General features: G+C 32.7%; 1 protein-coding gene across 1 annotated transcript in view; it reads right to left on the bottom strand.

The window, feature by feature from the left end:
* Positions 1-745: 745 nt before the first annotated feature.
* The window catches only part of LOC129231445 (uncharacterized), a 75,036-nt gene continuing 51,472 nt past the window's right edge, over positions 746-24,309 (bottom strand). Inside the window, exons 4-7 of the mRNA XM_054865763.1 lie at positions 20,265-20,364; positions 17,397-17,452; positions 5,226-5,322; positions 746-829 (exon numbers count right to left, since the gene is read on the bottom strand). Of these exons, the coding sequence (XP_054721738.1) occupies positions 816-829; positions 5,226-5,322; positions 17,397-17,452; positions 20,265-20,364 (267 nt within the window). The 3' untranslated portion in view covers positions 746-815. The remainder of the gene's footprint in view (positions 830-5,225; positions 5,323-17,396; positions 17,453-20,264; positions 20,365-24,309) is intronic.

Genomic DNA, 24,309 nt, shown 5'->3' with positions numbered 1-24,309 from the left:
AATCCGGAGTAGATTGGACGACGCTGGTATCTAGAACCGGGGTGCGATGGATTGGATTTTCGCTGCGCTTGATTAGCTGGGTTGTGACACACAGGAGGCGTGTTATCTTCAGAAATGAATTCCGATTTAGTCCCAGGGGTCATAGGTAATCTATTTCACTCCATACCACGTCATGTTTTGTCCTGTATAGCTGCTTGAGGAAGCTATACTACTTACGGTTTTGTAACGTTTTTTTGTATTACAACTTTTTTAAGTTTCGTGAAGATCGCTCGTTTTCTTCTGGGTGAATGTACTTTTTTTGTGACAGTGTATTTCAACATCTGAACAGAGTTCAGTTTGCGCGACTTTAAAACTCTCAGTGATTCTGATTTTGAGCTGAAAATTTAAGTTGAAACCCAAACATTAAAAAACATTCAATGAAATTTAAAAATAGCGATATAAAATAGTTGTTCGTAACTTCAGTCTAAAGCGCCCTCTATTGCCATTTCTTAAACTACATCTTCAAATTTATTTTCAAGAAAATACTGATAAAAAGATAATTTTTAGCGAAAACCGCAAACGAATCGACCAATTTTTCCGTTTTTTATGATCATTTGTTGTTTGTTCGTTTGTTCTGATATGTACTATCACCCCTTAAAGTTTTGCCAAAGAGTTCAGAAACACTCTGTATCTATGCCTTATTAATGAAATACCTGCATTTTAACTATTTAAATACATTTTAAATTTAACATTTATTAATCACAAATCCAAGAGAAGACAAATGTTTATTGTAAAAAAATACAAAATTCTTCAAAATGCTTTACATGATCAGCAACTTATCTGTCAAACCCTGGAACATAAATGAACATGTTTAAGTGGATTTTATTAACAACTAATAAAAACTGCACAGGAAAACAGCTATAAATTATTAATTACAATAACATAAAAGCATGAACAAAAGAAGAAAAGATAATAGAAAAGCAAATTTTCCAGAAATTTTGAGGAAGTAAAAAAAAATAAAATAAATAAATTTCCCTGTTGTTTTCAGGAAAAATTGATTTTTTACAAATTAAAATTTAGTTTACAAGTTACATTTTCTGAAAAGATGTTAAATATTAAAAAACATAAGAGCAATTCAGATTATTCTTTCTTTTTAACAAAAATATACACTAAACTTTTTAACCGATATAAAAAAACGAGCCAGTAAAATGAAAAAAAAGTTAATGTGGAATAGTCTAAAAGACAGAACTGCGAAGAATAGTGCAAACAGTGAAAATCAAGTTCGAGAATTTATCACATTCAGTCGGTAAAGAAATGATGTGAAACAAAACTAATATTTAATAACAATTGTTTACTCATAAGAAACAACAAAATTTATTTAGCATAGGAAAGGTGTTTTAGAGAGCAGAGCTATTCTCAAAAAGAAATAAAGCACAGAAAAAATCCTCAAAATATTGTCTAGTTACTCTAAAAAGTACATCCGACATTTGTCATGCCGAGCAATTCACATAAATTGCAAGGTGCATAAATAAAAATACTTCGAACAGAATGTGGACACATTAGATGTAGGCAAGTTCTGTTTAGATCTTCACGCAGTACCAAGCTTTTGAAGAATAGCAATTTTTTTGAGAGGGAGAAAAACTTATTAAATTATGACTTGGATTTCAAAAAAATATTAGAAGAGAAGAGTTTGATAAAGTTCATGTATGGGGGGGGAAAAAACTGTGGACTGAAAAACGCAGCAACACCTCCAGTTCCAAGCAATACTCATACTTTAAATTTGTTTGCTAATTGATGCTGCTGACAGTAGTAAGAAAATAGTTAACTGGAAAATTATTCCAAAATTGTACAACTTTCTTCCATCATCAACACATCAATGAGACATTTTACAGGAAAATGTCATACAAAAATGTTGGGTAATTACTGTTGGTTTCTAATTGAAGAGGATTTCATTACTCACAAGAGGAAAAGTTAATTTTTCAGTAATTTCCTTTATTAGCAAGTGAATTATTTTTCTACTTAATGATAAAAAAACCTGCGCTATTTCTCCTCACAATGTATTTATACGTGTATATTATTATTATATTTGCATTAAGATTCAAAACATAAGTAGGACGAGGCGTACCCGCACGGCTTTGCACGTAGTAGAAAATTAAAAGATCATTTTGGTTCGCCTGTATATTTACTGGATACACAGGATGATGAATTTCTCGCCAATATGCTATGATAATTTGCTCGTCCTTGTTATGGTAATTTGATCATCCATGTTATGATAATTTACTCGTCCATGTTGGGATAATTCGCTCGGTAAAATGGGCTTAAAAATTTTGGTATAGAAAAAGAACAAAATCGAATTTTCGAAAAAACGCTTCGAGGCGCACACCTTCATGCTACAAACTAATTTTGTACCTAATTTCATGAAAATTGGTCGACCGGTTTAGGCACTATGCGCGTCTCAGAGATCTAGACAGAAATCTGGACAGATATCCCGACAGAGATACAGACATCCGGACAAATTTTGAGCTTTGCTATTAGTAAAGATAAACCATGTTTGGAACAGATTTAAAAAAATCAATTTTTAGCCATTTATGGAAATTGAATTTGCCATAACTTTAAAATTGTATGTCACAAAAATTTAGTTTGTATATTTTTGTTTAGCAGACTCAACTTGACATAAATCAGCTATTTTTCTCAATGTTATAGAAAAAAAGTAAAATTTTGTCACATAGTGTTATTTTTGCCACTTTGTTATATTATATTTTACTATCATAAATCAGTTTAAAACAAATCTATTTCACGTCATTTACATTTTTATCACTCTAAACTAGACTTTCAGGATATTTATTGCATAAAGGGAGTTAGTCCAAATTAAAAAAAAAAAAAAAAATTATTAATTTCAGTGACGAAATTAAACGTAATTTAAGGCGGAGGTAATGATTTGACTTGTGGCTAGATTAGTCATAAAATTTTTTGCAGCATTTTGTTCATTAATGAATGAAATAATCACTTTTTATTGATTTCTGAAAAGTTGCGATAGTGGAAACTTACGCCCTTTCTGAAATAATCAATTCAAGTAGCCCAGTAAAATTAGCATTTTACTTAGAAAAATCAAAACCCAAGGTTTTTCTTCACAAAAAGCTTTGTTAGGTCTTCTTCAATGACATCTCAAAATTAACCTACTTTTTGCTGCACGCTTCATCCCTTTTTGGGGGAGAGAAGAGGAAGGGGGTAAATTTAAACTTTACTATCTATTAATGTGTGGTTGATTTCTAACGTATTTTTTTTTTACGCTGAGACGAATAAGACCATAACCAAATTATCGATATTACAAGTATATATACATATATATATATATATATATATATATATATATATATATATATATATATATATAAAGAGTTTTTTTTTTTTTTGCAAAAAAGCAATTTTTAATACAGATTAGGAAATACTTGTTTCATTGTGACTTTGGAATTTTTCTTTAAAAAAAAATAATAACTTGAAATTTTCTTCACACCCAAGCTTTGTTATGTCTTCCTAAATGATAGCTTAACGCTATAGAATTATGGGAGTGGTCATTTTGATCCCAAGCAGACTTTTTTTGCTAGCTGCTCCTCTGTATTTTCATTAAAAGCTTTATCCTTTCTTGACTTTTCCTAAATAATCGTGCTGTTTAATCAGGGCCGGATTAACACCTATTTACGACCCCAGGCCAAACTTGGAGATTATGTCCCACCTAATATATCCGAACTCTATAGAAATCATTTCCCCCCTCCTCCCCCAGCCATTCCCAGAGGCTTAGCAGCGGCCAGTGTTTAGTGAAGATTTCGCGCTCCCCTGTGTTTTGACAAAATGAACGATGTATTTCTTTCTTTGTTTTCGTTCGATGATATTCAAATGGGTTGGGGGGGGGGGGGGGCTTCCCCCCGGGAATTTTTTGAAATTGAAGCGTACTAGCTTTAATGCATCTAATAGTGATGCGTAACGGGATGGGTTTGGGGGACTTTACAACGGAATTTTTTTGAAATTTTAGATGATCTTCAAAGTGTTGGGAAAAGGCGAGGATCGGCAAAGAACGCTCTAAAAAAAATTTTGATAATTTAAGCGGGTTTATGGAATTTCCTCTAAAGTTTTTATGAAATTAAAGTTATAAAAACGCAATTTAGGCTACCTTTGGTGAAGTAAAAAGATGGGATTTTGTTCAGAAAACGCCTCCCTTCCTTCATTTTGCTTTGTTCGCAATCTTTTTTTATTTTTAAAAATACATTGTAAAACATATCCTGCTCCCACTTTTTCTTTTCAAAAATATTTAACTGTTTTAGTTTTCCAATAATGGAATTTTCAAATTTCTCCCTCAAATTTTTGTCTGTTTGAAAAACAAACGTTTTTGGCCGCAGAAAAAAAAAAACTTTTGACGGTTTGGACTAAAGTGATCTTTAGCAGTGATATCTTATGTTTTTTTTTTTTCGTTTTATTTAAATTTTAATATCGTAGCTCTTGAATTTCTTGATATACTTATGCAGTTCATTCATTTTTACCTTAGAAAGATTTAGAACTGCTGGTATATCTTTCTGAACTTTAACCTTTCTTCTATTTAAAACATCTTTCGGGGCACATTTTCTTACTGTGAGAAAATGAAAGGAACATTTAAATCAGTTCAATCAATGTGAAAATTTAACCAAAAAAAAGAAAAATAAATAAATAAAAAAATAAAAAATCAGAAAATGAATTAACTCTTAATCATAATATGTTTTATTGCGATTACTATTGCAATATGTCAAACAGTAATGCATTTGAAATGGAGCATTTTGAGAAAATTTAGAAATTTCTGTTTATGAAGAACATTTGACATAACATATTTCATTAACAGAGATATCATGTCAGACTGTGGACGGCTCGGTGTTTGATACAAGAAAATTTCCTTCGGGCTCGGGCGGACCCGGGCTCTCAAAAATGAGCCCGAACTCATCTCTAATCCATACACTGTGAATGAAGTAAATGAAAATACTAAACCGCACATCAAAATAGCAAGGAAGGTGAAATTCCAAACTAAATGTTTTTTGTACTCTTTCACGTAACAAATTAAACCAGTTTCAAAAAGAACAAAACTGTGGTAAACAACTTCTCACTTCATACAACATACTTCAGGAAAAATAAACGATATTTGCGCTCTTAATTTTATTTTAAAGGTACTGTCCATTTCAGGCTTCATGAAAACATTCAGGATATAGTATTAAGAAATTGCTTACCTGATCCTGAATACATAGCACAGTTATTTTCGGAAAGTAATTCGTACAAGTTTCCTTGCAATCCAAGAAATGATTTCATGATTTCTTCACGAGGTACCTAAAATTAACAGATGTGGGTCATTCCATGTCAAGTGATCCAACGATTTTCCCCTCACATTTTTGTATTTCTTTGAAATTGGGTTCATCGATTGTATCTTTCAAGGTAATCAAAAGTCCGAATTTTTAGGTTTTTATCTTTTTTATTTATTTATTTTTTTTATTTGTGAGACTGATTTTTAGAAAAACCCTCTTTTTTTCATGGATGCTTGAACATGAAATGGACGATAACTCAGCACCAAATATAGATAGAAAGATTTGGTAAAAAGCATTTTAAAGTATATTAGTTGATATGATATGATATGCAACGTGAAAAATTTTATAAACATTTTCCTTTTGAAAAAATTAAACTTAAATTTAAAATTCTTGGAAAACATATAATGATTTTTGAGCAATCACGATTATTTATTGCTTTCACTTGACTGTTTTTGACGTCCTATCATTTTATTTTCCCACCGCCACCCTCCGCACCATCACCGTCGACCGGCTCCTCACGATGCTGCTCCTATAGCGAAATCCGTCTCCAGGTTGCATCCATGTCCTACACACACGCGGATACATACACAACTACACACGCACACATACACCTACTAGGGCTCGACCGATGGCATTTTTTGGCCGATGGGCCGATGCCGATTGTTGGCCGATTGTTCAAAGATGGCCGATGGCCGATGGCCGATTGTTTTCCTCCAAATGGCCGATTGCCGATGGCCGATGTTGTTGGCCGATGGCAAAAAAAAAAATCTAACAGAAATAAATTGATAAGATTGTCAGGTTTAAAGAATCATTGATTCATTTCATTTTACTTTCTTTCGACGAATAAGGAATTGTAATCACGAAATATATATATCAGATTTAGACCTAAATTTATATTTTACGATCACCCAATTTAAACTTCACAAGTTTTTTCGGCACATCTGTACATGCATATGTACCTAAGAATATATAGATGACCGAAATTTCCATTTTGAACTCATCCTTAGTTAATTATCGCAAACTCACTTGTGATGTGATGTCTTCATCCGCGTAAACTTGCGTCACTCAAAAACGTTATAAAATAGTAAGTTGAAAACTCATACGTACGTAGTATGATCTAAAAGTTTGAGGCAAGCTGTATAAAACCTTACCCTGAATAGTTCACATTACCGAAGCATATCTATCTACAAAATTGTCACTTTGAACGACTATGCACTTCTGCCAACGTTCGTATAGCTTTTAGAAGCACTGGCAGCCTGTTTCGCAACTTCCTGTAAGGCTTTAACTTCATCGTGAGGAAGAAGGCGACTTTCATGCTGAGGATGCACGGTTTGGTTTGTCAATACTCTGATATGACAAACAAATAACCTAACGTTTCGTCGGACTTAGCTCCGTATGACTTTTACCTGTTCCCTGCAAAAAAGATTTGCATGGACGCCGCTTTCTTCCGTCAGGAGAAGATAAAGCTTCATCACAGAAGGTAGCGAAAAATGGCTTCCATGAGTGTTTCCAAAAGTTATATGAACGCTGGAAGAAGTATCATAGTCCCTCATGGCGACCTTTTGAAGGTGGATGTGCTTTGGTTATGTGAATTATTCTGGGTAAGGTTTTATACAGCTTGTCCCCCGAACTTTTGGATCGTAATACGTACAATCTGTATAGGGTGTAGTTATGTTTTTCCTTTTTTGACTGCTGTATGATGGAAGACAAAGTAAAAAAAAAAAAAAAAAAGAATAAAATAAAGAAAGAAAGAAAAAAAAGGAAGAAAAACAAAGAGACTATTTAATAACCAATTGGTTTTTTTAAATTGAACATATAACTAAGATTTTAGTAATATTGTCAAAATGTATGGATTTAGGTACATTAAACATAATTAAAAAAACATTAAATTATGTTTTATCTTAAAAATGAAAATTAAGAATAAAACTATAATACCGTCAACAAATAACGCAATTAAAGTGGAAAAATTGCACGTAGACATTTTTTAGTCATCAAATTAAACAAAAAAGGTAACAGATAAATTTCAATATTAAATCATATTAGGAAAATGTTTATATTTATTTAAAATTTATGAATAGAAAAGTTTGCATTTTTCATAAAAGCTATAAGAGTGACATAAATTTTGCTGAAAAAAGAAATAGCCATGAAAAGAGCAAGGTTCTTAAAACGCAACTACAATAAACAAACTCAATATTTACACCAAGTTAATAACTGAATACATATACTACTTGATCTGATGTTTGCACACGTAATATTGAATAATTTGATTGTTTAATCTTTTATGAAGCACTACGAACAAGTTCAAATTAAATTTTTCAATTTAACAATAATTTTCTGAAATTTAAAAAATTGCATAATAGAAAATCCTTTAAACTTTTCTATAACATATTATTAAAAATATGATGAAAACGAAAATAACTTATTCATTGATTTTATATAAATACATAAAAATAGTTACTTATAACAGAAAAAAAAATCGATCGCTATTCATGATGCAAAAAAGATTTCGCATTACGAAATATAGGTGAAACAAATATAAGAAATACGCAAAATGACATTTCATGACCAAAATAAATAATCGTTAAATATGCAAGAAATGCTTGACACGACGAGGGTGGGTTAGGAGAGTCACCCTTTGATTTTGGGGTAACTCACAACATTAAACTTTTTGGCCTTATTTTTTTAGTACAGAACCGTTACACCAACGCCTCGGAAGAGTTTCTGAATCTACTTCAGCACTTACGAAGAAAAAATTCAAAAGTCCCTTTGATTTCCGAATTATGTCAGTATTCAAAACGTCTTTAATCAATTTTGTTAGATTAATTCTCTAAATTTTTCCTAAACAAAAAATAAAGCTTGAAAAAAAAAAAAGTCTAAATTTTATGAATGGTGTTACTTTTAAACAACTCAAAAGTATAACTACAGTTTAATTTCAGAAATTGAGGGGGTGGGAGGAGGGGCACGCAAGTGTTCTCGGAAATACAAAAAATAGTCGTAAAAAATAGAGTTCAAAGTAATCATAAACATTGAGCAGAAAAACTCTTTTAAAACTTGCACCAGAGTTTGTTTTGACGCGCAGGCGCGATTTAAAATATAGCAAATATTGCAATTGCACGAGAGGCCCCATAACCGTAGGGGCCCGAGTTACAAAAATGCTTATGATAAATGTTTTACATTTTCTATGATAGAGAAATAGGGCCCCAAAATGTATTTCGACGGGCCCCAAACTTGTAGCTCCGCAGAAGCGATACAAAAAAGACTGCATTACTGTGATTCATATTACAAATATGGAAAAATTAAAAATTACCGTCGGTTCAACGAGAATCTAACAAAATGAAACAAAACCGGTTTCGCCATCTCATATTTGTTTCCATAGTCTCCAATTCGGCAATATATCACCAAATGATCGTCAGTCTGAGGCGCTGTATTAGTTTTGCCTTGAAATAAGTAATTAATAGCCACAAAAAATGAGTAAATAGGCTTTTTAGAACATCCGATTGAAAACAAGAAGGGAATTGCACACCTGGAACGTATGCACATCCCACACGCGAACATTTAGCCTTCTACAGCTTACCATTTTTGAGTTATGACTTATGAGAGATACTTACGTACATCCAACCGCAAGAAACAACGCAATAATTAACTTGTTTGGTACCTGAATGCAGTATTAAAAACTCTTTCAGGGGTGATTAAAATAAAAATTCATACTGAAATTTAAGTAAAAAATTTTATGTGAAAACAATAACTCACTTTACTTTGTATTAAAAAGTAAAACAACAAAGGTCCTTTTTTTTCCAAAAACATCGGCAAATTCCATCGGCTTTTCGATGTTTTTTAAGGCCGATGGGCCGATGTTTCCTGCAAGTTAGCATCGGCCGCCGATGCCGATGCCGATGGCTAAATTGTTGAACCATCGGCGCCGATGCATCGGCCAGGCCGATGCATCGGTCGAGTCCTAACACCTACACACACATACACAAACACACACACAAACACACACGCATACATACACACACACATACACCCAACTCCCCATACACTCATGCCTGGACACAAACACACATGCCGACATACCACACACACTCGTGATTGCGAAAAACATAATTTGAATTCAAGATGTCAAAATTCAAATTAATTATCTTTTTTTTTAATTTAAATTCTCTAACATTTTTTTGTATTTTATCTTCGTTTGTGCGAAATTTCAAGTTGGGATGTCAATGGGATCATATTTTTATGAATTTTTGAATAAAATGTGATAAAAGAAATAATGATATTTTTGAGATCCTTTCAGTTAAATATGGGGTTCTCTTACTGCTGATGGCCTAGAGACTAGTAATTAAACATGACTGTGCTGGAAATGAGCTGACATGAACTTGTAAATTGGTATACGCTCCCCCTCCCCCTACTTTTTACCTGCTTCGTTTTTTTTTTCCCAAAATTTAAAAAAAAAAAAAAAACTGGTACGTAAGATTAACAATCTAGCAAACTAAGACGCTGCCAAACATCAGCAGTGACTAAGGCTTACAAATGGAAGCGGGGGGGGGGGGGATCATAAAAACTAAAAGTCGGAGAGACTTTTAGACAAATAGAACCACACAAATTTGCAGTTTTTTTCTCGGGAATTGGGACGGTAGGGTAAAGGGGGAAGGGAATCTGGAATGAAGCTTATCAGCATGGAAGGTTATGCTCAAAAGAGCAAAGTTTGTTTGATCTATAACTGCTTTTAATTCTGCATGGATAGATTTCGATGCATTACTCTCCTTTACCACGGAAATTAAAAAGAAAACATGCAATAAAGAAAAGAAAAAACAGCTGCACTTCAGATGTTATTGAAAGAGTTATGTGGACACTGAACAGACATATGATATGATAACTTTGATTTATTTTTAGTTTCGTGTGAAAAGAAAGGAAAAACATTAAAACAACATGGGGGAAACTACTATTTTGCTATGATCTTGGGGGCAAACTATTGCTTTCTCCCTCCAAAATTGAAGGTTGGTGCTGGTGTAGGGGATGAAATGAATCATGACTTTCCTCATCAGATATTGAATTAATCACTTTGTAAAGTTAGGTTAAGAAACGAAACACTTGGTCTGAAAAAAATATAACATATGGGTTACAAACTATAGTGCCTAGAAAGAGCACTATAGTACATTAGTTATAGTATATAGCCTCTTTCTAGGCGTTGTACTAAGTGTTAATCCTATGTATGAGTGGGTGGGAGGGGGGGAGGGGATGTACTTCGTCTTGTTTTAAAGAAAAACATTTACCAACTTTTAATAAAATTTACCATTTATTTTGTTTTATTTTATTTTTTTATTTAAATTTTGAAAGATATTACAAGTAGTGTGGGTGGGGGGGGGGGGGCTTACCACTGTACAAGTTCATGCCAGCTCATTTCAAGTATAATCATGTTTAATTTCTTCTTTCTAGACCATCACCTCCCAGGAAGAGTGGGGTTCTCTTCCTGGGACTATTTAACTGAATAGAATCTGAAAATATCATTATTTCTTTCCTCAAATTTTATTCAAAAATTCAAAATAATATGATCCCATTGAGATCCCAACTTGAAATTTTGCACAAACAAAGATAATATACACAAAAATTTTTAAGAATTTTTTCAAAAAAAAAAAAATCATTTTACGCTTTCTAGGAAATTTAAATTTTAAATTTAATTTTTTAAATGATATTTTTTATAAAATTAGTCATGTGGCATATCATATTAAACAGCAGCTAATGCACTTTCAAATGCTTTTTACCAAATCGTTCTACCTATATTCGGTGCTGAGTTATCGTCCATTTTATGTTCAATCATCCATGAAAAAAGAGGGTTTTTTCCAAAACTCAAAGTCTCATAAACAAAAGAGATAAAAACCTCGAAAGGTACAATTGATGAGCCAAATTTCAAAGAAATACAAAAATGTGAGGGAAAAAAATTTCAAATTTTGGATTACTTGCTAAATGACCTATGTGTTCAGTAACACACACCATCACCAAGAAGGAAAAGTCAGAATGAAAGGAAATTTTACACACACGATGGCAACATTGATATTAGAAAGTGATTACAAAATGAAAACAAAATGATCATTTATAACTAGAAAACTCCCAACTGAATGGAGGTTTAAGTTACTTGTTGAGCCGACTGTAGCATGAATGTACGAGGCGATACAGTCGAGCATTGAGGCATAACAGTCTGTACGATGTCCTACATCATCTCGTACCACGATTACTGCTGTAAATGCGCCACCAAGGGATCCCAGATATGCAAGGTTTGTGACAAAGGGCAAGGTGCAGACAAGAGAAGTTGATAATATGGAAGAGGAAGCCTTTTGAGACCCTTGTTGTGTGTGAATTAGCATTGCCCTGTTAAAAAATGGCTTCTGGGAGACCCGCCAACAGTGCCAGCTGCCAACTAGAGTTGCAAAGGATGGAAAAAACCCAGTTTATTCCAGGGGAAAAAAGCGGATTTTTTTTGAAAGAGAATTGTGAAAATTTTCGGGAGTGTTGGGAATTTTCAAAGTTTTAAGAAATTTGATTTTGAAATTTTTTTAGCAATTAGATTTTTAATTAACTACAAGAAGCTATCATAGCACAGCTCAATCAGAAGCATGATGCAAATCTCTCCTCTCTCGCTCGAACGCATTACTGGAATATACAAGGGTTGGTAACTTTTACTGTAAAGTTGTGATTACAAATAATTCTTTCTACGAAATTAGTTTCGTACTAATGATTGATAAACTGGCTGTAAGAGTATAAGGCTGAAAAATCAACTTTCTCTTTGGAAATTTCAAGTTTCCTGCATTATTATTATTATTATTATTATTTTATTTATTTATTTATTTATTTTTTTGCAATATACTTTGTATACTTTGCCGTTTAATCACGCAAACACGCGATGTTTGTTGAGTGAAATTTCTTGACTTCAGGGCAACACTCATTTTTAATTTTCCAAAATAATTTGATTATTTCTTTAAATATTTTTAGTGTACAAAAGAATTATTTGTTCAAGCATTTTTGATAAAAGCCGGATAAATATCGAAAACGAAGTAGTTTGGAGCAAGTCTGAAAATTAATAACAGCAATTTATATCACACACTCTTTCCTACTATTTGCAAGTTCATCTTTATTGTTGCCCCCCCCCCCCCCCATACTGTATCTTCAAGCATGCATCATTTCTGAGTGAATACTTAGATTTAGTAATGACTAATAACTCCTTCTTAAATCATAAGCTGAATCCTCCTCTTCTTCTCTCTCTCTCTCGGTATATTATATAAACACATATATCTATATTTTAAAAAACTAAGAATCCGCCAATTGCATAGCTCTTTTTTTTTTTTTTTTGACTTCGCAACGGCCGCGGCCCTAGCTCCCCGCTTTTCAACCTTTTGGGTTGAGTTACCGTGCAGCTTGTAGGAAGATATAATCTAATTCTTCCCGTAATGGGAATCGAGCTCGATCGCATGAGACCACTAGTTTAACACAAAAGTAACTTTGCTGAATAACTCATACTTCAACTGATTTTTTTTTTTAATTTCATTTTAAAGCTCTCTCACATGAACTATGAGCATTATTCAGCTCGGGAACATTTTTAAAAATTTCCTTTTCTGTTAGAGGAGCCATATTAAAATGTAAAAAGTTTAAAAAAAAAAACAGATAGTATTAACTAGTTAGCATATTTTATTATTTAGTTTAATCACAAGACTTCTTATTTGATGCAGTTTTGCAATTTCGCTCTCCCTTTTTTTACCTAGAGTTATGAAATGAGTAAAGAATGTTCGTATGATTTGAAAGCTTTTAATATACTGTAACATTGGAAATGAATACCAACCAAAGAAAAGAAGTTAAATAAATAGCATATTGCATGTTCCATTTGCGTACCCCAGAAATTAATTTTATGGGCTGCAGCTCTGTCAACCCACCCCTGAGTACGCCACTGCACCCTACTGTGTAACAATTACAAACAGAAATTGATGCTGGAAAAGTCACTACAATGGTAACAGATAAGGCTAAAAACATGAAAAATGCACAGATGTTAGTACAAGAAGAACATCCTTATATGTTTACTATTGGTTGAGCTGCTTTTAAGGGACATTTGTAAAACTGACATATTTCAGATTACTATAAATGCAAAGAAAGTAATCTTAATCTTAATATATATATAAAATGCTAATGTGCGTACGTAAAGACAGGGTTTTATCTATCACCACCAATTCCAATCAACTTCTGCTTGGGGTGGTAAGCACCCCTTGGTCTCCTGGTGGGAATAAGGGTGTTTGGTCGCGGTGGGTGGAAGTGGGTGGCAAAAATGTGAAAAAGTATATGTCTGTCCTTTTCTAACTTATGAGAACTACGAGAAAGTTCAGAAAATTTTAGGAATAGTCTTGAAAACTCCAGAATGTGTGCAACTGTTACAATCGATCTAGATTGTTCTAGAAGATTCTCAATGTTTCTAGAATGATCTAGAAAGTTCCAAAACATGCGCAAACGCTACAATCGACTAAGAATGTTCTAGAAATTTCCAGAATGATCTAGAAAGTTCCAAAACGTCTGTGAACTTTAGCGCAAAATAAAACATAACTTTTCAATTTACTAAGATGTTTCGTATTTTAACTTATAATTATTTCAATTAGTTAATTAGTTAATTAATTTGCTATACTCTCTATACATCGCATGTTTAATGGTCGACTAAGTCTCTCAATATTTAAAATAGAAATCTATATTATCTACGTTAAAAAGAGAATTCTTAAATATTTTATGTACCATTAAACATGCAATGTATTTTAACCCGAGCAACGCCGGGTTTTGCAGCTAGTTAAGTATGTAAAAATAAACAAGCAGTATCGTGTTTAAAGCTTTCTGCAGAGACAAGATGGTGCAGTAGTCTTATTATGTTGAGAGCCTTTTAAATGGGAAAGAATCGCTGCAAGCGGCTGAATTGCTTGAAAAGCTTAATATTGAGAAATATCAGACAATTAGTTCTTGAGTATGATATTTTCTGAACTAGCATCCAAAGTTTAGTTCGTGTAATAGAACAATATGTGATGGCATTTCTAAGCTCGAGTCAGATAGTGCAATGTTATCTGATGTCCTCCATGTGTTTTTGTTAGTGGAGGATTAAGTTTCTTCTCTTGTTTTGACACCATTACAGACAGAAGAAGAGGAGGCTATAAAAAGTAAGAGTAGAGGCATGGCGAGAAATGTTTTGTCAACCTATTCAATATACTGTATACATCTTTTAGATCTGTGCTATTGTAAAATAATTCGGAGGTGCAGTATTTTAGATGCAGTCGACTTCATTGGAAATTTACCTACACCCAACCCACAGAAAATTGTTTAGCTGATGTTGTAAAATATAATGCACATGATGGGATTTACGGTAATAGTTCTGTTAGAGAAAGTGCAAAACTGGTTATACTCCTCGTGTGTAGGAAAGGCTTTTTAAAGGCCAAAGCTTATATTCTGTTGCTCGTCGTTTATTCAACATCCGCCCTCTATTGCTGCTTGTGAGAGAATTTTCTCGGCCTTTTCACATACTCACAGTTTAACACGGAACAGACTAAAAAATGAAAGGGTTTCTAAGTTGTTGTCCACCCGTTCTAATCTCTTTTTGCGTGCAAAACAGCTGTCTGTAAATATTGATTGCAATGATGACGTTGATAGTGATTAAAAATAAAGTATCATATATATTTCATCTTGTATGTTTCATTAGCTCTCATTCTAAAGTTAAAAGATTTTAGCTCCAATTTTTAATCGTCTGCTGATAAATACTTAGATTCTACAATTAATACTTCAGAAACTAAGTATTTGTTTGTAAAAAGTTATGAGCTATTATCTTACTTTTATGCAGAAGTTTTATCTTTTTAATTTATGAGGGCAGATCAAATATAAACCAGAATTTGACGCTTAACACAGTTATTAGCAACAAATCTGAGGTGGTGCTTTGCGAATATGTTGGTGGGGATGTATGAAGAAGGGTTTTGGTGTTTGCACACACTTTGAGATCTGAGCTGCTTCAATACGCCTATCAACACTCAACTGTATTCTAAATGAAGAGATGCCGCTGTACATTAAAAAGTTATATCAAACTACGTGTTTAAAATTCATTGACAGCTTTGTAATCAACTAGTTGTTGATCTAAAATAATTTTTGTTTGCCGGTGCAGTTTTTTGTTTTGGTCTTAGTTAACTGAATTCTCTACAAATGTAACAAGTAAGATTCAACAGTAACAAGGTGTATAGTCTTAAGAAAACATAAGTAATGCTAGTATTTTTTTAAAAAAAAGTTGTGGAATTAGCAACATCGAACTAAATAATAGATGACTAATAACTGAGCATTTGTGCAAAACAGAATTAGTTATCGGCCTCATATGCCATATTTAAAGTTAGAGGAAGGTGCAAAATTAAAGGCACTTTCCAAAAGGAGAGCATTTCCTTTGATATTAGTCAGCAAATAATTGGAGGAAATCAATTGCTATGAAATCAAAATCAAAATAGCATTAAATTTACTCGAGAAAACTCAACACCTCCCCCTCCCATCCCCCCCCCCCCCCAAATGTGAACGAGATTGACAAATAATAATGCTGTTTTTTCAGAGGCCATTCTTCCAATATTTGTATTTTTAACATATACAGGGTGCTCCGTTTTAACCTGCAAGACGTCTATTTTCGCAATCGTTAGTCCTAGATGCATACTTTCAAATTGCAGAAATGTTCAAAATCAGATGCGAAGTTAAGATATTGAAAGTTTGAAGCAAAAACTAAAATGAGTCAAAAAATACAAAATTTAACTTTTTATACAGGCCCTAGGTCCCCTAACTTATATTTAGAGAAATAATCTCCATTGAAAACTATTACTGGCACAAAAAATTTGACATTTATGAGACCCAAACTCAAGGAGATATTCGAGTTCAAAGTTTTAAGGGATCATACAGAAGTTAAGATTGGAACTTATCGTCCTTACAGAAGAACGACAAGTTACTGTCCGACCATCACGAAAAAAAAAAACACCGCCGAAATGTCTGCGCCTGTCTAATGCTATAGCAACGAGGCGCATCTCATTTTTCCAAGAGAAGCTTAATGTTGGAAAAACCCATACAACTAAACAAAGGCGAGCAGCGAAATGGCACTAAAAAGCCTTCCTGCTAACCCTTGCAGAAAATGAACGAAGTCCGTTTCTATGGCAGTAGACGAGCTCAGACTTGATGGCGGGAGCTTTTCCCGTGAAAGACAGGCAATATCAAACTAAAAAAACAAGGTAATTATATTCTTCTTTGCTATTTCAAAATTCATGAAACGTTATGCTGTGATACGCAAAAAAACTCAGCAAAACCTCGAACAATTTGAAAAACCACACTCTGCACACACATAATTTTAAACACATGTTAACTGCTATATTTTCCCCCAAAAGGTGTTATTGACGGTGAGTGTAAAGTGGTGTGTGTAAGTCACAAAACGCTGCATTTCATATGTCGTTGAATATTGGTCGTACTAATTTGAAACTTTTTGTGTTGGAATTGTTTTTCAATGGAGATTAATTCCCTAAATAGTTTGAAGACCTGGAGCCCGTATAAAAAGTTAAAATTTGTATTTTTTCACTCATTTTTATTTTTGCTTCAAACTTTAAATATCTTAACTCCGCATCTGATTTTGAACATTTTTGCGATTGGAAGTATGTATCTAGGACAAATGGTTGCGAAAACAGAGGTCTTGCAGGTTAGTAATTTACCATCATTGAGTTTCCAAAAATTGTTATTATAAATAAAGAGTAAAAGTTGTAAACGAAATGCCTATGTAAGGTTGCCTACCTATTGCGTGTGAACGAATCCAGGTTGCCAGATGCTAAAAGGTGCCCATTTTCGAAAACTCAATGAAGGTAAATTACTCATTTGTATTCACCTTTCAACCCCTGGCAACCCTGCTTAGTTCACGCGAAAGAGGTAGAAATCCAAACTTTCACGTTTTATTTAGAACTTTTACTCTTCATCTATGGTAACAATTTTTAGAAACTCGATGAGGGTAGGTCAAGCTCGGTGATCTTAGACTAACTGTTTGTTTCCAAATTATCTGACATAAATTTAGTTTTAATGCAAAAATTTACATACCATGCTAGTTAGCCATGCTGAATCAAACTGGACAGCATCCGTTGTGCTCTTGAAGCCTAAAATGAAACATGCAAGGATATTATGTAAATTAATATGAAAAGAGCTTCTGATACTTCAACTAAATATTAATGTAATGGAAGAGCCCCCCTAAAAAGGAAAAATACCCCTCAAAACACCCTCCCTCGCCCATAAGGGGGCACCTTTGACTTATATTAATGTTTTATGGTACTTTCTTTAACACTGAGTAAAGAAAGTACCTTTATTTTATGGGGGGCACTTTCTTTAACAATGGATTTTATATTTAATCGTTTGATATTGAAATTGAATGAAGTTTATTGTTTTTTTTGCCCATAACTGTTTTTTAAAGAACAAATATGGTGAAGCAAAGGTTTGGGTCTTAAGTTAGATCCCTTCTATGCATTTAAAAAAAAAAAAAAAAAACATAAAAATCGTTTCTTTAAGTGAGACGCTATGAGTTTACAAACAACAAAGCGCGAGTATGAAATTTATTTTATAATTCCAGTACAAAAATCAACTAAACTAAACATCTAGTTATAAAATAAACACAGATTTTAATTACTATACGATGAATTATTTTAATACCTAACTAATTATATACGATCTCTTAATTTTTTATAACCTTTTGAAGTCGGGGCCTCCTATAAACTGCTACATAACGTAACTGACAACCCACCTGAGTTGAACACTAATTTAACTAAACGCGAAATAGTCTTTAATTCTATCCTCTCTCTCGATTTCTCCAGGATCCCTTATACCCGGACTTGAAGACCATTAGACGACAGGGAGAAGTATACCGTTTCAAACAGAAAAAGAATTTTCCTAATCTGTACATGCGTCTACTAGTAATCGGGGAGCATAGTACATAAAAAAATTCCACCTAAGTCTGTAAATTAATATTACCCTAACTGTAAATTAAGCTGACGGCGTCATCAAATATTAAATCTAGAATACTAGTCAAACTTCAGAAATCGGACGCCAGTTACGATATATTTATTAAGAAACATAAATTTAATCTGCGGAGGGGGGATTTTTGTTTTAAATTCCCCTTGAATTTAACACTAAATATATTTCGAAACTGAAATATTAAAAAAAAACTGATGACTAAATGAAGTTATTTATTAGCAAAAAAATGTATATAATAAATTAATTCAACTATTTTCGTAGCAAATTGCATTTAATTTACTGATTTGCTACATGAGTAAGAAATACATTAGAAAGACAAAATTAAAATTAGCAGGCGGCGCCGTGAAAATCAAACCCCGGTGCGAGAGAATTATATACGTATTATTAAAAACAAGATACCTCCGTCAAAAAAATGCACCGTTCACGCCAAAACCACATGACCTCCTGCGACGTATCGCGCAGTGACGAAAGCTGGTCTACGTAGCCACAACGTGTGAAATTTAAAGTTTTAGATTTCTCCGAGACCCCTCAACAGATTCAGACAAAATTAACATGGGACCATCTGGGAAGCATACCCTTCCAAACAAAAAAAGAATTTTTCAAATCGGTCCAGTATTCTTGAAGTAATACGAAAACACACATAAAAATCCGCAAGCCGGAATCATAACCTCTTTTTTTGAAGTCGGTTAAAAAAATTATTGTATTTATTATCCACCTAAGTTGAAAACCTACGATTTAAACCTACGACCTCACCAGACCCTATCAATTGTTCACCATTAAAACACAGAAAAGAATCCCATCTGTTAAATTTTGTTTAAAAAAGAAAGTATTTATTCATTATTATTATTTATTTATATTTTTTTTTTGAATAATTTCCTCATATTTAAGTGACATCGTTTCCCAATCATTTTTGTAAAAAATAATATCTATAGAAGCTGTGGGACCGCGACATCCCTTTATGCCAGGGTCAATTTCTTTAACCAATCCGCCACTGAATGTTTATCATGGATCAGAGAGTAGAATTGAATAACTTGACTATTAATAAGTCATAAGCAATTAATGTTCATAGGCTTATCTATGCGTACTTTCTACAAAAACATACTTACTTTATCTTATGAATTTGCAACACAGGAAACACAAATTAAAATTTAATGTGTAATACATAAGTTTCTTCTATTTCCTATACAGAGAAGAAACCTATTTCTTCTGTCCCTTTTTCTGTTCTGGTAGAAAGTTACCAAGCCTTTTGCACACAAATCAAATCTTACAAGCCAATACAACGCTTGGGTTTATCAATAGATCTAATTCAAACAAATCTAAGGAGGTTCTTTTGCTTTTGTATAGAAGTTTGGTAAAACCTCATTTGGAGTATGCTGTTCAGTTTTGATCTCCTTATCTCAAGAAATATATCTTTATTGGAAAGGCTTCAAAGAAGGACTATAGGCTAATAAAGGAACTTTCAAATTTAGATTATGATACCAGACTTAAAAGGCTGAATAAGGCTTGATCTTCATTGAGGGCTAATTAATTGACAAGAAGCAACCTAGCTGGGTCCAGAGCCTGTTGCTGGTCATCACACTTGCAATTGTATTGTATTGGTAAAAGCTTAAAAATCAATTTAACATCTTAAATACAGTTTTCCGTTTTTGCTACAGTTCTACTAAAATGACGCATAATTTCGAAGCAAAAAACATTCAGGCTATTTCTTTTAAGTTTATTTCTTAAGTGGTTGTTAGATCAATGGTGAAAAATTTATTTATAGAAATGGAAAAATAGGTTGAAGAAAAACTATATGGAAAAGTCACATTAATCTACAGAGAAAGAGGTAAGGGTAGATTTCTTATTCAAATAAAATATTTTATTATTCATAAGTTAAATATCACAAAAATTTAATTTAATAGCATAACTAAAAGAAACAAAAAACTAAATGAAACAAAATGTTACCGAGAAGTGGTGGCTCATCATGTTCAAATTGTTTACACTCCAACCAGTTTTTAGAAATGCAGCCGTATAAAATGAATGGGCCTGTGACGTATTCAAACATCTAAATGTAGAAGAAAAAGAAGTGTTACTGCTTCTTTGCTAGACTAACTAAACGACAATACTTCAAGTTGAAACAAACTAATACTAGAAGCAGAGTAATTGATGAAGTCATAAAATAACTGTAGCAAACTGATAATTTTTTACTGAATGTAACTTCACGGGAACAGGAATACAGTATAATAATGTTGGTAATTTTATCAAAATTATCTCATGTTTTTTCTGAAGATTCATTATTTTATTAGCAAGGAATGCTATACCAGAGTTCTAACATGTACCTGTCTGGTTCATTTGATGTGTATTTCAGTTCAATTTTGGTAAGGTTTTACTGAACCTCAAACATGAATGTTCTCAAGCAAAAGAGCAATAGGTAAATAATAGTTGACTCGACTCTTGCTCTGAATTGTTCATAGGTGTCATGTTTTTATATCCCTCAGTTTTAATGAGAGAAAAAACGTTTTTATTGATTTTTCCTTGAATAGGTTGCGGTCATTCTTATAAAGAATGCCTTGAGACCAAAACTTGTGCACTACGTAGAAAAAATTGTAAGGAAAATCAGAAACATGAGATTGGATACACAGGAGCAGCTTTTACCAAATTTGTGTACTTTCAGGCCTGGTTGTTGTTAAATTAATTTGATAAAGAATCACTTAACATTTCATTTGATCCTCAGCATTTTTTACAACTTAGACTTCAAACTAATTGAATAAGAATTTTTTTTTTGACTTGAAAGTAAAAAAAAGCTTTGTGTAATAAAGAAATTAAATATTTTATTGAATTTTGATATTTTAATGAATTTTTAAATCAAAAGGCAGCTGAAAGTGCTTTAAAAATGCAATTATATTCCTCTGATTTATTTATGTATTTAAATCCATCTAGGGAGATTTACTTAAGTTCTTCAATTCTGTGATATTATTGGATCTAAATAGCTGTTTCTTCAGAAAAAGTTTTAGCAGTTAAGTTTACAGCATTTAAAATTTCTTTTTTAAATACTTGCAAGGTAAGAAATTTTTAATCATTCAGCATCCTACCAAAAATGTTTGATGTAAAATGAAAATGATAATAATATTAAATATTTTTTCAAAAATATTTATTTCAAATGCACTACTGATAAGAAACACATTGATATTTACACTCCAAAATATAACAAAAAATTTAATAATTATAAGCAACTTATACCATAGACAAATGAGACACAAAACATGTCTAAAACACAAAATTTAGAGCATTGAACTATCACTTGTATGTGAGTCAATTGCGGAAGATAACCAATAAAACAGCCAGTATTTAGGCTTGCTTATTGCACAATATCAAAGAGTTCTGATCAGGGCCGTCTAAAGACTGGGCGAGCAGGGCGATCGCCCCATGCGTAAATATATGAAGGGGCACCGTGAACTAAGTTTTTTCTGCATTTCCAATTTTTTTAAAAGTCTTTTTCAAAATAGTTTTCAAAATCTAATCCATTACATTTCAGATTACCAAACCGTGTTATGCGCGAGAGTTTTATATTTACTTATTTAAATTATTATTTCAATTATTTTTATGTATTTACATACCATAAATCAGGGCAACGTTTACTGTGTTGTATTGAAACCGTGTTTCATGTCCCATCGGTACTGTGTAATATGAACTTATGAAACAATGTAAATCAATGCAATGTGTAGTTTGTCCAAAATCAGATCTTAAGGTGTAAAATTTGATAATAACTGAAATTTTGTTTCAATAAAACCCACAAAACACGCTATTAACTTTCATAAAAATAAATATTTATAAAAATAAAAAATAAAGAAAAGCAAGAGAAGAAAAAAAAATACCAACTTCATTTACAAAGAACAAAACGCATATTATCAAATAGGAAATTAGAAAAATTCTGCATCAATAAATTTCGTCTGGGCAACAACGAAAAAATAAAACAAATAGAAATATTCTGTTGCTACATTATTTTTATTTATCACTAACTGCATCGGCTGGCTTAGCACAGTCTGCCTCGAAAATAAAAGTTATCTCAAGTGACGCGTGTTCAACAATCAGGCTTAAACAAAAAAAAAAAAATCTGTAAAATTTTCCGACAGATAGCAAAAAGATAAACAAAAGTGAAAAATGTTAAATCCCCCAATGACAAGAAAAAGCCTCAAAACAAAAGCCAGAATGTTATTCGTTCATGCTCGAGAAAAAAAAGAAAGAAAATAGACAAGAGATACAGGGTAACGGCACCAGTAACAGACAGTCGTAAGTTTGGATTTAAGTAATGAGAATTTTAGGCTGGTATAAAACTGATAATGCTGTGACCCATGAATATGGTGCAACCATCTAGTGTTAGCAGAGTGAATTTAATGAGCGAGTTGGTATTTACAAAGCAGTGGTGGAAGGTTATGAACAGCTACCACGAGGTCTTCCGTTGTTTCATGTTCATTTGAACTTAATAAGAGTTTAGTACAACGTTACATATGGGAAGGTTGTATTCAGTGGGAATTATATGTTGGTTTGTCTTGATCAGGAAACGAGGTAAATCAATTTGTTTCAAAACTTCATAAAAACGAAGGAAAAAACGTTGCTTACCATTAAATTTTAAATTAAAAAGTAAGTGCAAAAACTTTGTATAAGACAAATAATGTTTTAACCCGAACAATGTCGGGAAAGGCCTCTAATATATGTATAAAAGCTAAAAGCGAACAATAACACAAACATTAGTTTAAAAAACATTAAATGACCCGTTAAGAGGGGAAAAAATGTGAAAAGATCCACGGATAATCCAACCGCCGAACCCCCCTTAAACGCAAAATCATTTTATTTAAATCATGATTAATCGCGGATTTAAGTTACTTTCTTTAAATTGTTGACACCCTGACCCTGAAGGTAACAATGCATTGCTGAATAAATTATAAGTACTAGTCGACCCGGTGCGAAACTCCGCACTGTGCTTCGAATCGCTTCATGAGGCATTTAGCTCTTTAAAAATTTCAAAGGAAGAACATTATGAAGAAGAACCGAAAAAAAGTAAACGGATTTGAAGCAAACGGAAGAACGTAAGCGCACAAGAGAAGGCATGTAATTTGAAGACATCAGTAACAAAACCTCGTTAAGCACAACGTTGTGATAATTTGATCATCGCTCACGTTTTGGTTGCACGTATTTTCAATGCAAACATAAATATCATTAAAAGTGTGACTGAGTGACTCGTGAAAAAGCAGTAATTGTGCATGTGAAAAAACGGGTTGTGGCAAATACTGTCCTGCCCATGCGAACATCTGACGGGAAAAAAAGAAACTTAAAGAGATATTTATTGCACAGATTCTAACTGGCGCCATTCTGATTAACAGCACGACAGTCCAACAAACCTAGCAATTTCGCCTTCGTTTTCGAATGCTATTTATTGAAGGAATGTGTAATAAAGACCAGCAAAAAAGCTTTTTGCCAAAAAAAAAATAAGATCATGCGTCTATGTTTTGTCATTAGCCAGCATACGATTTAAAATTATTCGTAAAACATGGAATTTGATTAAAGAATGAGGAAGATCTCGCGTAGCGATTGAAACACACATTCTAGAGAAATAATAAATTAGATTGAAAATAAGCGTTTTTAATTTAGAAAATTGAACACAATGTCCCATGCCGACTGCTTCATTTAATTGAACACTTTAAATTCAAAACCAAAACCAGTTGAACTGAGTCCGTTTTTTAAGTTAAATTTTTCGAACGTTGACAAAATGCATTTTTTTTTCAGCCGAAAGCAGAGGAGTAGTGATTTCTTACTAATGAAGTTATTAGTTTTACTTCGTATTCTAAAAAAAAAAAATATTCTTAGTTTTTAATAAAAAGCATAATTTCAATTTGAGGCAGCAATTTTTTATTTGTACAAAGGGTCAAAAACTCATTAGAAGAATCTATATCTCAATATACGATTTTTTTTTTCTGAACAAAAAACTACTCCATTGTAGTGTGAAATCCTA

Source organism: Uloborus diversus, chromosome 10, assembly GCF_026930045.1.
Source record: "Uloborus diversus isolate 005 chromosome 10, Udiv.v.3.1, whole genome shotgun sequence".
Taxonomy (NCBI): domain Eukaryota; kingdom Metazoa; phylum Arthropoda; class Arachnida; order Araneae; family Uloboridae; genus Uloborus; species Uloborus diversus.
This window is presented reverse-complemented; position numbering and strand designations above follow the sequence as displayed.